The sequence below is a fragment of the Polyodon spathula genome, chromosome 3 (assembly GCF_017654505.1).
Source record: "Polyodon spathula isolate WHYD16114869_AA chromosome 3, ASM1765450v1, whole genome shotgun sequence".
Lineage (NCBI taxonomy): Eukaryota > Metazoa > Chordata > Actinopteri > Acipenseriformes > Polyodontidae > Polyodon > Polyodon spathula.
The window spans coordinates 51,940,361-51,957,850 of NC_054536.1; the positions used below are offsets into that span (position 1 = coordinate 51,940,361).

Genomic DNA, 17,490 nt, shown 5'->3' on the forward strand with positions numbered 1-17,490 from the left:
TTGTAGCATAAGGTAATATAACCTCAAAACAAATTGCAAGATGATAAAAAAAATAGTCAGGTTAGTAGTTATAATATTTTGAACAACCAGGCCATGAGAAATTACAAAGTCTAAAGTTGGACCTGAACATGGTGGGGGAAAAAAGGAATCCAGAAAACCCAAAAGTTCTGAACATTTAGATTCACATTTAATATCGAAATGGATATTAAAATCACCCATTAGAAGAATCCTCTTGTTGTTGACAGGCAATAGTGATAAAAACTCACTAAATTCAGTAAAAAATATTATAAGTTTGGCTCAGGCAGTCAATGTATAATTACAATAAGGACAGCTTCATTCGTTATTTAGTGTTAAAGTTAACAGTTCATATGATGAGTATCCCTCAAAAAGTCTCTGTTTAATTATATATTCATTGCTTATGATACTAGGGGCAAGTCCACCTCCCCATCTCCCTGTGCTTTATGAATGAAAAAATATTTTGGAGAAGAAGACTCAATCAAGGAATCATTGTCCTCAGCTCCAAGCCAAGTTTCAGTTAAAGTATCCAGGTTAAAGTCCTTAATAAAATCATAAATTAAAGGCGCTTTATTAGAGAGCGATCTAACATTAAACAAAGCCAGGTGTAAAGTTGTGTTATCAGAAGCGTGCCATTAGGCAGAGAATATAAGGATTTAATAAAGATTACTAAAGCTACCAGTGCACAATTTAATAGATTGTACTACTACTACGATGACTACTACTGTTATTATTATGTATATAGATAGTAATGATGCAGTACATATACAAGGCTTTGTCAAGTGTTGAAACATCAGTTATTTAAATGACAGTGCGAGGTCTCTGATCTACGGGCAGCAGGTAAACGGTTCCATTTTTTTCCTTGCAGGTTGAGTAAAAATCCTTTTCCCTCTATTAAATAATTTATTAATACTCTGCAAAGAGGTGCGCTGATTTTGTACACTTGTATCAATGTAATTTAAGAAATATTCCACTTTTGCTTTTCATATTAAGGCTGTAGTTTTATATTTTATCAGAATGATCTCCAGTTTACCTAGATTGCTGATCTCTCGTATGAAACAGCTCTATTAGGTCTGGTGTTACCCAAGGTAAGTGATGTGATTTAACTCACATTTTCTTAAACGGTACATGTTTATCGCATACCATTATGAATTCTGAGAAAAAAAAGAGACCAGGCAGATTTTGAGTGTGGAATTATGTGAAGCCTATCCCAGTTTATATTTGCTACATCATTAACAAAGGCATACAGCTCAAATTTATGAAAAGACCTGTACAAAATAATTTTGGCTGAACCTTTATTTGCTTTAGCCTTCCAAATACCATAGACTGGATAATGGTCGTTAAACTCATCTGCTAGTACCCCACATTGGGTCACTGTCTGAGTTTGAGACCATAATCCAGTCTATAATAGAGTCTGTCCTAAAAATGTACTTTTCAAAAGTAAATGGATCAGAGGAGGGGTCTCTGTATAGACAGCCAACAGTCAATTCCTTATTTCCACCTAATTTAAGTTTAGCAAATACAGCTTCTAGAGGGTCAAGTTTTGCTTTGGATTGAAACTTATTTGATATAAACAAACCAATCCCCCCCCACCCCACCCCTCTTTGTTTGGTGCATGCAGTATATCATAAAATGATCTATTTCAATTTGAGCGTTGTCTGTTTTAGTGGATAACCATGTTTCAGAGATATCTAACACATCAGGTTTATGAGTTTCAGTCCAACTTCCAAGCCAATTTTTGGTAACATGCTACGAATGTTGAATCTAAGTATTTTTAAACCTTTGACTGGAGACCAATTTACATCTTGCTGAGTCTCACACTATAATTATATTGTTATTCAAAACCGGCCGTGCTTGAATATTAGACATAAGTGGTCCAGGGTTTAGTTCAATGTCCTCCAAAGTATTAAAAAAAAAATGCAAATAAACTTTACCAGAAAATAAACATGGTACACATTTCTCCTGTATATATATATTTAGATTTTAGTACATGATTCAATAGTTTTGTAGCATCAACAAGGACATTTCCATGCTGTCTCCACCAAATCTCATCATTTCGAATCATTTTTCAGCCATTAAAGCACTTGCATCTTTTTTTTTTTTTTTTAGTTTTTATTTCTCAAGTGCTTGGAGAAGACATGAATACATGAATACCACTTTGTAAGTGTGATGTTGTTGTCAGATAGAACTTAAGTAGGCTTGTAAGAGAAAAAATTGAAATGCAGCTCTTCTGGTGACTCAGCTCAATCCATTCTAGTCACCAGCTTAAGGAAATATTTAATGTACAGTAAGAACAACAAAGACAGTCAGTAACAAAAAAAAAAAAAAACATTCGCCACTCAACTGTTATCTCTCTGCCCAGTGCCCACTGTAATGTCTTAGCTCCCCCTACTGTCTGTTTTATTTTATGTTCTTCTCATCATTTTATTATCTACTGTATATTTCAGTATTATTATTTTTAGTTTAAAACCCCTCAGTGTTTATAACAAAAACTAAATGTATAGTGCAAATCATTTTTAGGTGATAATTTGGGGCAAATATTGTGTAGTGACAAAGGGAGAAGGCCAACATTTCAAAAACAGTCCTTATAAAAGAGTATCAGCAAAGTCTAATAAAGCTTAGTGAAAGCCTGGTAAAGCATAGGTAAACAATGTAAAGCCAAGAGAGATGATAAACCAGGGTAAACTATGGTAAATGCATAATAAAATTATGGGAAAAGACTGGGAAAACTGCAAAATTACAGTGCAAATTTACTGTGGTAAACTTCAATAACAAAATATAAACTGCTACAGTTTTAATTGTGCTGTAATAAAAAAAAAAAAAAAAAAAAAAATCTAATGTTGGATGTAAAACAAAATATATACTGTTGTATATAATGACAGGCTATTCATCTTTGGAAAGGTTATATGTGAAAGGTTCCCCCCCCTCCCCTTTTATAACACAGTGTGAATACTAATATAAAAACATTGGTTCAAGAAAGAGATGTAGAGAAAGGCATTGCTTTTTATAGCGTATGGGTATTTTCTTTCTCTCTTAGAGTTAATTGCACATCTCCAAAAGCTAGACTTTATTAGTATTGCACCACCGAGACTGAGCCAATTAGATTTGTATAGGTATTTAAGGAGCAGCAGTCTGCGTGCACTGCCTGGAAATAAACTGCTGACACAATTTTCCTTAAGATACATCAACAAAACCTGTTAATATAGCTCAAACTGCTGAACCGTACCTTGCATTGTATGAAACTTCCTATTCTAATCCTTGTTTTGTATCATTATGGCTATGTTGACTATGGCAGCTATTTGACCTTCTAGAAAGCATACTAGGTTTTAAAATACATTTGCAGAATATGGCCGTGTGACAGAGCAGAGGCTCTGTACACTGAGAAATGTGTTTTGTGGTTGGCAGCCATCATGGCTCAGGCATAGAGGAAGCTGGATGCCTTTACACAGCTACATGTTAGCTAATTAATGAATGAGAAAAGTGTGAAATGTGGCGAAGTAAGAATTTAATTATTGCTGTCAATTAACCCCTGGCCACAGCCTATAAAAGAGAACAAATAATGTTTGTTTTGAGGAGATGGTTCAGTGAAGGCACTTTGCCCAGACTGAACAGAGAAAGAGACGCAGAGACAAGAAACGCCAAGAAAAGAGACACAGTGATAGCCAAAGCTTGGGAGAGACTATTGTTTTATTCCTGTGTTTGTTTGTTTGTGTGATTAATAAAAGTGCCAGAGCGCTAAACAAGCTTCTGAGTCTGGGTTCACTATTTCAAGGGCACAGACCAGCCTTGATCTGGGGCACCCAGTTTTCTTTTCCGTCCTTATTTTTAATGCTCATTTGAAATGCAACAATTCAATGACAACTCTATGTAAAAAGCTGCTTCTGCAGTGCTGCTGTTTCCTGGGGCAAGTTTTACAATCCATGGGTTTATATTTACATACATATTATTTACTATGTATCTATCTGTTTCATATCTATCTCATATACATGGAATAACTGAAGTTGGTGGAAAATATTGGAAGAGAATTAGAGAGGAAAGAATGTCTCCTGTAAGTATCATGTTAATTCCTTTGTGTTGTGGTGGTGCTTGCAAGTCTTTGAAAAACTGTTCTGTCACTTTTTCACTTCATTCACAGATCAAATGTTTTCCAACCTACTTATACAGTCAGCTTGTTTTTATAGCTGTTAATCCTGACTAACAAAAGTTAGTGTTAAAATGTGCTGGAGTGAGTGTGATAGGTTGTATTGATATGATGTATTGTTATTTTTGTTGATTGTAAAATAATGCCTGGAGTTACGCTGACATATTAAATCTCAACTGAGCTGCTCTTGCCGAGGAAAACTCCACATACACAACCCCTTTAGCAATCCCACATGACATTTCAGTTCCCGGTTTCTGGCATTTTGACATTTCTGGAAATCTGAAGTATTCAGGATAGAATTTCAATTGAATTTGGATTGTTCTGAGATTTTTTTTATTATGGTGTTGTCAAACTCAAGAAGGAACAGGGCATTATAAAGTGAGCTACAAAGAGCTTGTAAAAGGTGAAAGGTTTGAACCATGATTGTCTTACTGTGGGAGCTGGAATTAAATAAAATCATTTCCTGAAACATAACAATAATAGCACTGTGTTGTTAAAAATTCAAACGAAGATGTATCGTGTAATGGGCCATCAGGTTTGCTCGCTGCCGCGATGCAGGCCGAGCAACCTTTTCCCCAGCAACCTTTTCCCTGCAACCTTGTCCCCTGAACCTTTTCCTCTGCTTGTTGCTTTGCCAGCCGCTGGAACTCTGGTTGCATGTGGGTCTGTACAATCTGACTATGCTGTTTGCAGAACTGGCTGAACAGTCTACAAAAGTGCTTTTGCGTGCAAGAGCACCAACCTTGTGGCAGACACTGGTTCGCTATGCTGGATACTGGGTGCAACTTTGCATCAGCACTGGCCCCAGTCCAGTCTGCTGCCAGGTGTCGACATGAAATTGATGGGATTCAGTGAACTGGGACTGACAGCGAGCACTGATTGGTGCAAAGATAATGTTGCCATGCTGTAAGGCTGGTGGGGTATAAAGGGGGGCAGCCTTCATGCTGGCAGTGTTAGTGTTAGTTGTTAGTGCTGATTTTCCTATGTTGTTGTTGTGTTTCTGTGCTGAAGCCGCTGTACAACTGTCCGATCCTAATTGTGCTGCGTAATAAGAGTTGCTGTTTTGAATTCCAAACCTGCTTCACACTCATCACTTTAATGCTTTGCTACATTGGTGTCAGAGTGTGACGGTTGGCCATGATTGCGTAGATGATGGCAACAGGGTTACTCGAGACCTACTGATAGGTCATGTTGGTTCAGCTCCTTGGACTTACGCAGTGGGTACTGGCAGGTACAACTGGCTCCTGAGACTCGCCCCAAGACAGCATTCTCCATCAGCCAATGAAAGAGCAACTGATAGAGCATGCTTGCCTCAGTTAACCCGTCAGCATGCAATATCTACCTGGATGATCTAATGATGCATGCCACTGCATTCCGAGCGGCACTGGCCACTGATCCGGCCAAGGTAGCTGTGGTGAAGGAACGGTCAATCCCTAAGACTGTGTCCGAGGTGCGTATTTTCTAAGGCTTAGCATCCTATTACAGGTGCTTTGTGAAGAGCTTTGCACCACTTTGGACCACTTTGCTAGCCAATGGAACTCTGGCTATGTGTGAGTCTGTGTTTGCAATAGGACTATGCTGTTTGCAGGACTGGTAACTAAAGGTAATTACACTGCTGCAATCTTGTAATGGTGGTGGGGTATAAGGGGGGCAGCATTGTGCTGGCAGTGTTAGTGTTAGTATTACACTTAGTTGTGTCTGCTGATTTTTCTGTGCTGTTGCTGTGTTGCTGTGCTGAAGCCACTGTACTGTCCTATCCTAACTCTGCTGCTTAATAACAAAGTTGCTGTTTTGAATTGCAAACCTGCTTCACACTCCTCGTTTTAGCGCTTTGATACATTATTTATAGTGCATCACTGAACACTGACTAACAGCACTGTTTGTTTTACTTTGTATTTTTACCCAAATGTAACAGGGTGATGTTACACACATGGGTCATCAAAATAATCATGACACTGACACAGAGCAGTGGGTGTTGACACACAGCACAGGCCAGATGTAATAAACAAAACAAAACAAAGCTAAAAATAAAAGTTTGCCACACAAGGCGAGCGCTAGCCTCACCAAAAGAGATATCCCACTCCAGGAACCTACTACACTACACACTTCACTATTTAATATTCCACAAGATAAAGGTGTTTTCATACAACATGGTTTGTTTTATTTTTTTTCCCCCTGATATTGTATTTAATTGCTCATCGACTTCCAGTCTATTTAATAATATTGTATGTATGCTGTTTGGATGTACAATAGTTACTACAATAGTAATACAAAATCTTGTTTAACAGGTAAATCCAGTAGTTATTTATGGTCACTGGGAAAGATCATGTGGTAGATACCTACCTCAAGACTACAGACTGAAAAGGGTTACTGTGCTTTTTTAGTTTACCCATAAAAGAGTTGGTCAGATTCTTAAAAAAAGTTTTTTTAACTGACATAACCAATTAATCCTATTTCTTAATTTGAATGAGCTGCTTAAAACACACCCCAGTTGTTAATGATACATATTGCCATGTACGTTCTTCAATTGAATGCAACCCCAATCCAAATCTATTTATTTTGGACACAACTCAGTCACTAAGCAAATGTACAGGTATCGTCATAGCCCATTTTAGTCTGAGTCATGTTTTCCACTCCTCCAGTTATTATCTTATGGCAGAGTATCCCACCATGTGAATTCTGCAGTGAAGTTATCAACTGCTGTCAGGATCTGAATTTAGGAGTCACCTTTTGAAAACCCCTCTTTTTTTATTAAACATCCTGGCCTCTATTGCAGGGATGGAAATAAGACTCTTATTGTACAGCAGTTTGATCCACTCCTGGTTTTACTATTAGTTTAATAAGATACAGCTGAGCTTGTTACCTATTTACTGTGGTTAATTAAGCTCACAGTAAAACCCGGAATGGGTGATCCGCTATGAAATAGTCTTACTTCCATCCCAGCTATTCCTTGAAGAAGAACTTCTGTATTAATCCAAGATAAAAAGAAAGCAGTACATTACCCAGGGGGAACTGGAAGAATTTAGAAACATAAGTGTGTCAATGTTCAAAAGCTTTACATAGAACTAAGCTGTCATTTAACTTGGATCTACACTTAACACAGCAAATCAATAGGAATTCTCAATATTTTGGGGGGGAATTTGTCTCTGTCTACAAAATTAAGGATTGCTATTCTAACCTGCAGCATAATTAAGCATTTTAAACACAGGGGTTTAGGTACATCAAAATATAGAGAGCTTGGGTCCAACTGATGTTAAGGAGCCTGTAATGTATTATTGGTCAGAATGTTCAATGTCATTGTGATAATATAATAACGCAGATTTAACCGGTTCTTGAGGTTCAACCCTTTTCTTGTCCTTTTTATGAGGTACCATTACACATCAAACCTTCAGGGTCTGCATGAAGGCATCCAATCGCCTAATTTACGATCTCAATCTATAAAACAGTATAGTTGACTTAATTGTGATACAGCGGGTAAAACTCTACATTTCACTTTCGTTGTCGACTGAATAACACTATTTCGCACTATTAACTGCACTAAAGTCAACAAAGAACTGGTGTGTCAACATTACCTAGTGCACAACTGACAGACTGGAAGGAGCTCGTACTGTCTTTTTCCTTATATGGGCATCTTTCTCAGTGAATACGTAGACAAAGCGGAATGCGTGGGGCTGTAACAAAAGCATTTTTGTAGGAAACCTCGCCTAATAAGCCAGTTAACAACACTTAAACAAAATATATTGTATCCAATTTTACTTTATTATCGTTATGTTAGTTTTTACGACCATTATATTATGCAAAAAATAAAGTAACATTTCTAAAGATGTAGATAGTAAAATTGTGTGACGATGCACACCCCCCCCCACACACATATCTCAGATGGTACCATCTGCGCTTCCTGCCCTGGAGCTCTGACCATTATCAGGAAGTTTCGGGCGGTGGTGCAGGTTTGAGGTTGGTCATCGATTTGTGTTTATCATTTAACCGATTTGCAGGTAATGTATTGCTTTTATAGAAACAGTTCTTCTCATAGATTTATACAGCCCTGTACAGACGCTATTTGTTGTATGGATTTTTCTTACTGCTTAACTTTGGAGAAAAGCATAATATATTTGCGAGGTCACTGTTACGAATTGTTCAGTGAGGCCCAGCAGAAGAGGCAATATACAACAGGAAGGCAGGGTGACGTTAAGAGAACCACAATCTGATGCATTGGTAGTGCTTCTAGCAGCAATTACAAATACAATGTTAGTTGCAACTGGCCGTCATGGGTTGTTGTCCTGTACAGTATTGGTTATCCAGCAGAAAGCTGTTAGCTGTAGTTAAAAAAAAAAAAAAAAAGGCGTTGACAGGTAGGCCCAGGTCAAAATGTAATGGGGATTGGTAAGTATTTGGGTGTGGTGATAATTACGTTGTTGAACTTATCCATAAGGGTAATGTCTTGGATTTGTACTACTGTTTTTCTCAAGCGCTCTATCGTTTTACTTTACTATAATAATGACAGGGAAACTACTGTTAGGACTTCACATTGGACAGTACATCCAATGGATGCAAGCTATATTATTTTAAAGTTTCACTGGACTTTCACAATGCCCAGTTTTTAAATGATGAACTGTCATACATGCACTGTATATGTAATAATTTTTGGAATAAGTCGAGAACATGAATAAACACAGGCCCAGGTGCTGATTGAAATACAAGCTGAGTAAAAGCCAAACACGTTACCTTTAGGGCTATGCGTTTGGATGGGTTTTAAGCCTTGTATCTTGGGCGTCTTTTCCTACAATATATGTGAAAATAGCTGAAAACCTTCTTACTGTTTTAAGAAATGTATAAATCCGTGTTCTGGTTTAGTATGCACCATGGATTGGCCTCACTATGCCAGGTGATGATATTTAACAACATTGCTGTCTTTGGTGAAGGGATTGTTATTTCCATCCTGTATGACACTTCATAGGCAAGAATACTACATACTGTAACTCATGAGCGAACATAAACTTAAGACTAACAGCTGTATGAGCCTTGAAAGGGAATTAAGAGAACTGCATAACTAGATTTCCAATGTGGAAGATTGACAACTGCATTTAATTGTATGACACGTTAGCATTTTATAGTGCTTATGTGGTATTACCGGACTGTACCAGCAGTTGTAAAAGGACTTGGGTAATTTTCCTATAGAAACCGAATGGTTGTTGGAATGGACTAGAACAAGTTGTTGAAGATTGGCATTGCCTTTTTATCATTTTAGAAACTGCTTGCAAAATTAACACATCGACAAAGCATTAGATTGGCACTTGCCATGTTTAATTAGGTCTGAAGTATACTCAGTTCTACATTCTTGGACTTAACACAATTAAGTAGGTGGTGCTGTTTGGTTTGATTCTAATGAGGGACAGAGTTGCCTGGACTGTAGTCTAAAATTGTTTCAAGTATTAGGTTGCTGGGCAGGGGGGGAAGTCAGTCAGCTGTTGAGATGGATCCTTCTGGATAGTCTGGGTTCTGAAAATGTATATGTACCTTCACACTCACATTGATGCAGGAGAGCTACAGCATATAGTAGATGTAAGAAAGTATGTACATGTTATGTCTTATCTTTTCATTCCCAGCCCTAGCCTTTTAAATTCAAAATGGACCAATCTGACAACTTTTGATTTTGAGTAAATTGTTATGCTGATGTGAAAACACAGTAAACAGAACTTTTAAATGAAATATAACAAACATATGGGTTGGGATGTATAGGATACTATACCGGGTATATAAGCCAACTTGCATATACTAATTATCATTTGTATCTCCTCAGGTCAATACAAAGCCAAAATGTCGAGCAAAAGGGCTAAGGGAAAGACCACCAAAAAGCGCCCACAGCGCGCAACTTCCAATGTGTTTGCCATGTTTGATCAGTCCCAGATTCAGGAGTTTAAAGAGGCTTTTAACATGATTGATCAGAATCGTGATGGTTTCATCGACAAAGAGGACTTGCACGACATGCTTGCATCACTTGGTAAGTGCTAAAGAGAAATTCTGAGTTATGTGATGAAACAAAGTCTTGGCAGGAGGAGGGCTGAAAAGCACAAGTATTACATTTACACTCTTACCCCCCCCCCCCCCCCCCTGGTGCGCTGTAACATGATAATACAAATATTTACCGATTGGCAGAACTGGCTTTAGAACATTGGGCCATGGCCAGTTTAAGTGCATATTGATTTGCTTTTGTGTGCAAACATCCTTGCCTGCTGACTGGTACAATTTTAAAATTGTGTATTATTGCAAAATATAACTCAAACCAATTAGCAGAATGTTTTCTGCCTGTGAAAAGAAGTTACACTTTTTTCTGTATACATCCTGAATTCTAAGGTCACATGAGAGGATTGTAAATTCTATGGATTTACTTTGAGGTAATGCTACTAATTGTTATGGCACATGACAGAATCTAGAACACGATGGCCTATTTAACTGTATGCATTTTGCTTTGACATTTGTTACATATTGTTAATGAAGGCCATGAGTGTAGGTCATAACTGCTATTCGATAAGCTGTGGATTGAGGTAGCGGGTAACTTTTAGTGGTACCAGTAGCCTATTTGGTGCTTTACACACCTTTTATCTGCAAACAGGAAAGAACCCAACAGAGGAATACCTGGAAGCTATGATGAACGAGGCCCCTGGCCCCATTAACTTCACTATGTTTCTGACCATGTTTGGTGAAAAGTTGAATGGAACAGATCCTGAAGATGTTATTAGAAACGCATTTGCCTGCTTTGATGAAGAAGGGACAGGTAAGATAAAATTACTTAGAACCTTTTGCTATCGTGTGGGTAGACTGTCCCCTTGCTGTGTCATAGGGCTCCTGATTTTCCATTGTTGGACTGGCAAATTCCATTTTTCAAAATGACCAATTCCGTTTTTACCAAATTATTAAGAATTAACAATGTAATTTGAACATAAATAACATTTTTATATAAATGTATTGAATTAATTTAAGTCCGAGATACTGTAGTTTTCAGGAAAAATATAAAGCAGTCCACTAGTAACAATGTACTGTAGATCAGTCAACAAATGTGTTTTGAAAAATAAAACAGCTTATTGCTGGCATTACAATATAGACTAGTCGAAAACGAGGGGCATTAATATAAAAATATACAATTTTCATAAAATCACAAACTAAATACAATGTTCAGGACACGTATATCTCCCATCTGTAGTTTCATCTGCAACAATGCAAACTGGTTTATGCTGTACTTGCTGTAAAACTGCTTGCATGTGTTTCTTGTATACCCTGGACAGATAGTTGCCTTAGTTAAAGCAGGGCTCTTCAACTAGTTTTTAATTTCTTTTTTATTTAAGGAGGCCAGATTAGAAAAAAGTTAGGAGTAAGTTTATCTATGTATCTGCATATTTTTAAGCAATAATAAATGTTAACTTAATATTCATATTCAGTGCCTATAGTAAGTATTCACCCCCCTTGAATGTTTTCACAGTTTATGTGGTAAAACTTGAAATTTTGATGCATGTAAATGGGATTTTTTTCCCCTTTTGATTTACACAACCTACTCAACACTTTAGAGGCAAGATAATTTTTATTGTGAAACAACAGTTAATGAAAAATAAAAAACAACTGAAATGTCTTGGTTAGATAAGTATTCACCCCCTGAGTAAATACTTGGTAGAACCACCTTTGGCAGCAATTACAGCTGTGAGTCTTTTGGGGTAAATCTGTACCAGGTTTGCACATCTAGATCTTGAAATATTCGCCCATTCTTCTTGGCAAAATTGTTCAAGCTCTGTCACGTTGAATGGGGATCTTTGGTGGACAGCAATCTTCGTCTTGACACAGATTCTCAGTTGGATTCAATTCCGGGGTTTGACTAGGCCACTCTAGGACTTTCATTTTCTTGCTTTTAAGCCACTCCAGTGTCGCTGTGGCTGTGTGCTTGGTGTCATTGTCCTGCTGAAAGGTGAATCTCCATCCTAGTCTTAGGTCTTTTGCAGACCTTAAGCAGGTTTTCCTCAAGGATTTGCCTGTATGTAGCTCCATCCATTTTGCCATCTATCTTGACAAGCTTCCCAGTCCCTGCCAATGAAAAGCATACCCATAGCATGATGCTGCCACCACCATGCTTCACAGTAGGGATGGTGTTACCTGGTTGATGTGCTCTGTTGGGTTTGCGCCAGACATAACGCTTTGCATTTAGGCCAGATAGTTAAATTTTTGTTTCATCGGACCACAGAATCTTTTGCCACATCTTTTCAGAGTCTCCCACATGCCTTTTTGGAAATTCCAAGCAGGATTTTTTTTCAGAAGTGGCTTCCTTCTTGCCACTCTTCCATACAGGCCAGATTTGTGGAGTACCTCAGCTGTTGTTGACACATGAACAGTTTCTCCCATCTCAGCCATGGAACACTGTAGGTCTTGCAGAGTTGTCATTGGCCTCTTGGTGGCTTCTCTGACCAATGCCCTTCTTACCTGTCTGCTCAGTTTGGGAGGACGGCCTGCTCTAAGCAGATTCTGGGTGGTGTCCTATACCTTCCACTTCTTAATGATTGACTTGACTGTGCTCCAAGAGATATTCAGTGCCTTTTGAAATCTTTTTATACCCCTCGTCTGATCTTTGCCTTTCCACAACTTTATCCCAGAGTTGTTTTGAAAGCTCCTGGGTCTTCATGGTAGTATCTTTGCTTTGAATGCACTAACAAAGTGTGGGACCTTACAGAGACAGGTGTATTTAATCTGAAATCATGTGACCCACCTTTATTGCACGCAGATGGACTTCATTTAACTTACTGTGTGAATTCTTATTTAGCAGTGTCATAGCAAAGGGGGTGAATGTTTATCTAATGAAGACTTGTCAGGTTGTGTAAATCAGGAAGAAAACAAATCCCATTTAAATGCATCAAGGTTTCAGATTGTAACACAACAAACTGGAAATGTCCAAGGGGGGTGAATACTTCCTATAGGCACTGTATTGAACAAGACTTACCATATGAATACTACTTTAATAATAGAACAGTGTGAGAATTTAATGGAGTACCATTACAAACATTTTAAAATGTCTGTGATGTATTAATAGTATAACTTAAGAAGAGATGAGCTTTTAACTACTGTGCCCTCTGGATACATATTTCTAAAAGCGCCTTGTTTGGTTTCAAAATGCCTTTTCATATTGTATTCCTTAACTACTGACACACATTCATTGCACAATAAACACATTGGCTTTGCGTTCGGTACAGTTGGTAAAATAAATAAGTATGTGATGTATTAATAGTATAAACTTAAGAAGAGAGGAGATCAGATGAGCTTTATTGGTCCACTAATTGTTGAATCTACAATTTTTACCATTTTCTGTTCTTACTACAGGAGCTAGAGTAGAGAGAGCCATGTTATAGCAACACGAGTAAGAAAAAAAAAAACTAAAAATCACTCTGAGAATGTAGTATTATTAAGGAGTTAATGATAAATTTGAAATGTTATCAAACTAAAGGTTTCACCTCAACCACCGTGCTGTTTCCTTGTGTTGAGCAGGTGACGAAGTAATGGAACAAAAAAAAAAAAAAAAAAAAAAAAAAAAAAAAAACAATTGAATTGAACTTATGTTTTCATTTATCGGGAATAGAACTCTCACAAAACAGCTAGTTGCTTTTTTTAAACGACTCGACAGCACACAGGCAGCGCCGCAATATAGACAGTCAGTCCCTCAGCATAACGCCAATCAAAACCACCTGTTTTCTCGTTATCCAATGATCCAAATAAACATACAAAAAACATTTTATACAAGCTGCATCACTGGGCTTCTGGGTAGTGTAGTTTTCAAAGTAATCCATTATTTTTTTTATAGGCGAATAACAGCAGTAAAAGACTATGCAGGTATTTTTATTTTTTTTAATTTTTTATTGAGAAACATATGTACAACATATCAAAACGTTGGGCAGCTGGCTCTTTGAGCTAATATATATATATATATATATATATATATATATATATATATATATATATATGTATATATATATATATATATATATGTATGTATGTATAAATATTTTCAAAGCAGAATTCCGTTCCCAAAATGCCAATTCCATTCCCAATGCCTAATTCCATGATTCCACGTTCGCGGAAAATTAGTAGCCCTACATAAAGTTGCATGTTCTATTGGTAAACATACTTGCTCTTATAGGTTACCATAGTCCTGTTTTTTGAGTCTGCTCTCTTTGGGGAAATCATTCTCATCTATTATCATACTTGTTACATGGTCTTACTGGACTTTACTCATAAGCAAATATTTACTATAAGTTATAACTGCTCTTTAGTCAAACTTGCTCTTACTTATACCTTATTGTTCTTTATTTTGCTCTTTAATTTACTTTCATAACTGCTGTTATCTGTATTATGATATTCTGTAATGTGATATTTTATAATGCAACTGTATTTTGTAACAATTGTAAGTCCCTGGATAAGGGGGTCTGCTAAATAATAATAATAATAGTCATCATCTTTAAAAAACAAAAAAACATTAGAACTAAATAACCAAAAAGTGTATCGTGCAAAAGAAAATGCTTCAGTATACATAATTTTGGATTACAGTTTGATTTAATTTAACACAATTAATAATAGGGTGAATTACAGTGCCTATAGAAAGTCTACACCCCCTTGAACTTTTTTCACATTTTGTTGTGTTAGTGCCTCAGAGTTTCATGCATTTAAATGAGGATTTTTTTCCCACTGATCTACACACCATACTCCACACAGTTAAGGGGGAAAAAATTTTTTTTTTTTTTTTTTTTTGAGAAATCGTATATTAAAAATACAAAACTGAAAGATCATAATTGGGTAAGTCTCACTCCCTGAGTTAATACTTGGTGGAAGCACCTTTGGCAGCAATTATAGCTGTGAGTCTGTTGGGATAGGTCTCTTCAAACTTGGCACACCTAGATTTGGAAATATTTGACCATTCTTCTTTACAAAACTGTTCAAGCTCTGTCAAGTTCCTTGGAGCGTTGATGGACCGCAATCTTCAAGTCATGCCACAAATTTTCAATTGAATTTAGGTCGGGGCTCTGACTGGGCCACTCAAGGACATTTACCTTTTTGTTCCTTAGCCACTCCAGTGTAGCTTTGGCTGTGTGCTTTGGGTCATTGTCATGTTGAAAGGTGAACTCGAGGACATCTCTGTACTTTGCTCCATTCATTTTTCCTTCTATACTGACAAGTGACCCAGTCCCTGCCGATGAGAAACATCCACATAACATGATGCTGCCACCACCATGCTTCACAGTAGGGATGGTGTTCTTTGGGTGATGCGCTGTGTTGGGTTTGCGCCAAACATAACACTTTACATTTAGGCAAAAAAGTTCAATTTTAGTTTTGTCAGACCACAAAACTTTTTGCCACATGGTTACAGAATCTCCTGAGTATTTTTTGCATACTTCAAAAGGGATTCAAGGTGGGCTTCCTTCTTGCCACCCTACCATACAGGCCAGATTTGTGGAGAGCTTGGGATATTGTTGTCACATGCACACTTTGACCAGTCTTGGCCATAAAAGCCATTGGCCTCTTGATAGCCTCTGATCAGTCTCCTTCTTACTCAGTCATCCAGTTTGGAGGGATGGCCTGATCTAGGCAGGGTCTTGGTGGTGCCATACACCTTCCACCTCTTAATAATTTTGACCGTGCTCCAAGGGGTATTCATGTCCTTTGGAATTTTTTTTTTTTTTTTTTACCCATCCCCTGATCCATGCCTTTCAGCAACTTTGTCCCAGAGTTCTTTTGAAAGCTCCTTGGTGCTCATGGTTGAGTCTTTGCTTTGAAATGCACTACCCAGCAGAGGGAGCCTACAGGAACTGCTGAATTTATCCTGAAATCATGTGAATCACTACAATTTAACACAGATAGCGGCCACTTAACTTCATGCGTGATTTTGAAGGTGATTGGTTACACCTGAGCTAATTTGGGATTGCTATTACAAGGGGGTGGACACTTATCCAATCAAGCTATTTCAGTTTTTATTTTTAATTAATTTTCTACAAATTTCTAGAATATTTTTTTCACTTGGAAGTTGTGTGGTAGGATGTGTAGATAAATGGGGGGGAAAAAAAAATAAAATGTTTTAATGCATTTTAATTCCAGGCTATAATGCAACAAAAGGTGAACATTTTGAAAGGGGGGTATAGACTTTCTAGAGGCATTGTAAATTAGGAAATAAGGCTGAAGGTGAAAACTTTGCACTTCAACAAAGGTGTGTGTGTGTTTGTCGTTGAAAGCGGGTCCCCCCCCCCCCCCCCCCCCCCCCCCCCCCCCCCCCCCCCCGTGTAGCCCCCCCCCCCCCCCCCCCCCCCCCTCCCCCCCCCCCCCCCCCCCCCCCCCCGATCTCCCGTAATGTTAATTACTCACACGTAACAGCTTCACCAGGCCCGGGGGGGGGCGGGGGGGAGGCGGGCAGTCCACTACTGTGATTGCATTATGTAGCATAGTTGTTAACCTTGATTTAGAATTTGTTCAGGTATTAAATACATCTGTTGTATATTTTAAATCCAGGACACATTGAAGTAAAGTATAGTAATCGATTAATTTGTGAGTCTGATCCATTTATCCTTTTTTTAATCAGGTGCTATCCAAGAAGACTACTTGAGAGAGCTTTTGACCACAATGGGAGACCGGTTTACCGATGAGGAGGTTGATGAGCTATTCAGAGAGGCACCGATTGACAAAAAGGGCAACTTTAGCTATGTTGAGTTTACACGCATCCTGAAACACGGTGCAAAGGACAAAGACGATTAAGCATGGATTGCAAAAATATGCAAATATCTTTTTGTTCATATTCTATATCATATTTGTTTGCATGCATGCCTTAACTTTAAAACAAAATATTAATAATAATTAAAAAAAAAAAAAAAAACCTTGCTTTTCACCATATTTATAAACCTACTCCAAGTCATTCTGGCAAATTTGCACATGTGCAATTAAATGGAAAGGCTGGAAGTACATTATGATGGGGTGAACATTCTGGTAACGAATCAAAAAATAAATAATGTGAAAGTGAAAATTACCCTGGGGGGGGGGGCTTTGTCAATCTTACTCCTGGTTTAGCTGGATTTTTACATTTTGTAATAAACTTTTGAAATAAAGATCGCTATCAACTCATGTGGTTTTAATTTTTCCATCTGGTAAAGGCAATGCAAAATACGTTATTTGCAAGAGTGGGAAGTATGGAATCTGATTTGGAGTTTTGTAAAATGTTTGAAGTGCCTGTCTTTAGATCTAAAATGTTCATGACATTGCCCTCTGCAACAGCAATATAACAATTACATAAGCATCAGATTAAAACATTTAAAAATGTTCCTTCA

The 17,490-nt window shown here is 37.7% G+C and overlaps 1 protein-coding gene across 2 annotated transcripts; it reads left to right on the plus strand.

The window, feature by feature from the left end:
• The first annotated feature begins 8,031 nt into the window (after window positions 1–8,031).
• Window positions 8,032–17,021, plus strand: LOC121313161 (myosin regulatory light polypeptide 9). 2 transcript variants are annotated; one of them, XM_041245400.1, is made up of 4 exons: window positions 8,032–8,110; window positions 9,957–10,157; window positions 10,770–10,931; window positions 16,752–17,021. In XM_041245400.1, the coding sequence occupies exons 2-4, from the start codon at window positions 9,974–9,976 to the stop codon at window positions 16,922–16,924; spliced, it is 519 nt and encodes a 172-aa protein (XP_041101334.1). In that variant the 5' UTR covers window positions 8,032–8,110; window positions 9,957–9,973; the 3' UTR covers window positions 16,925–17,021. The 2 variants fall into 2 exon arrangements, with proteins under 2 accessions (XP_041101334.1, XP_041101332.1); XM_041245398.1 differs by having other exon boundaries at window positions 8,049–8,151.
• The last annotated feature ends 469 nt before the right edge of the window (window positions 17,022–17,490 follow it).

Coding starts and splice junctions, on each gene's coding strand:
- LOC121313161 (XM_041245400.1), top strand. CDS start 9,974: ATGTCGAGCAAAAGGGCTAAGGGAAAGACCACCAAAAAGCGCCCACAG. Junction 10,158..10,769: donor CGACATGCTTGCATCACTTG/GTAAGTGCTAAA, acceptor ATCTGCAAACAG/GAAAGAACCCAACAGAGGAA. Junction 10,932..16,751: donor CTTTGATGAAGAAGGGACAG/GTAAGATAAAAT, acceptor TTTTTTAATCAG/GTGCTATCCAAGAAGACTAC.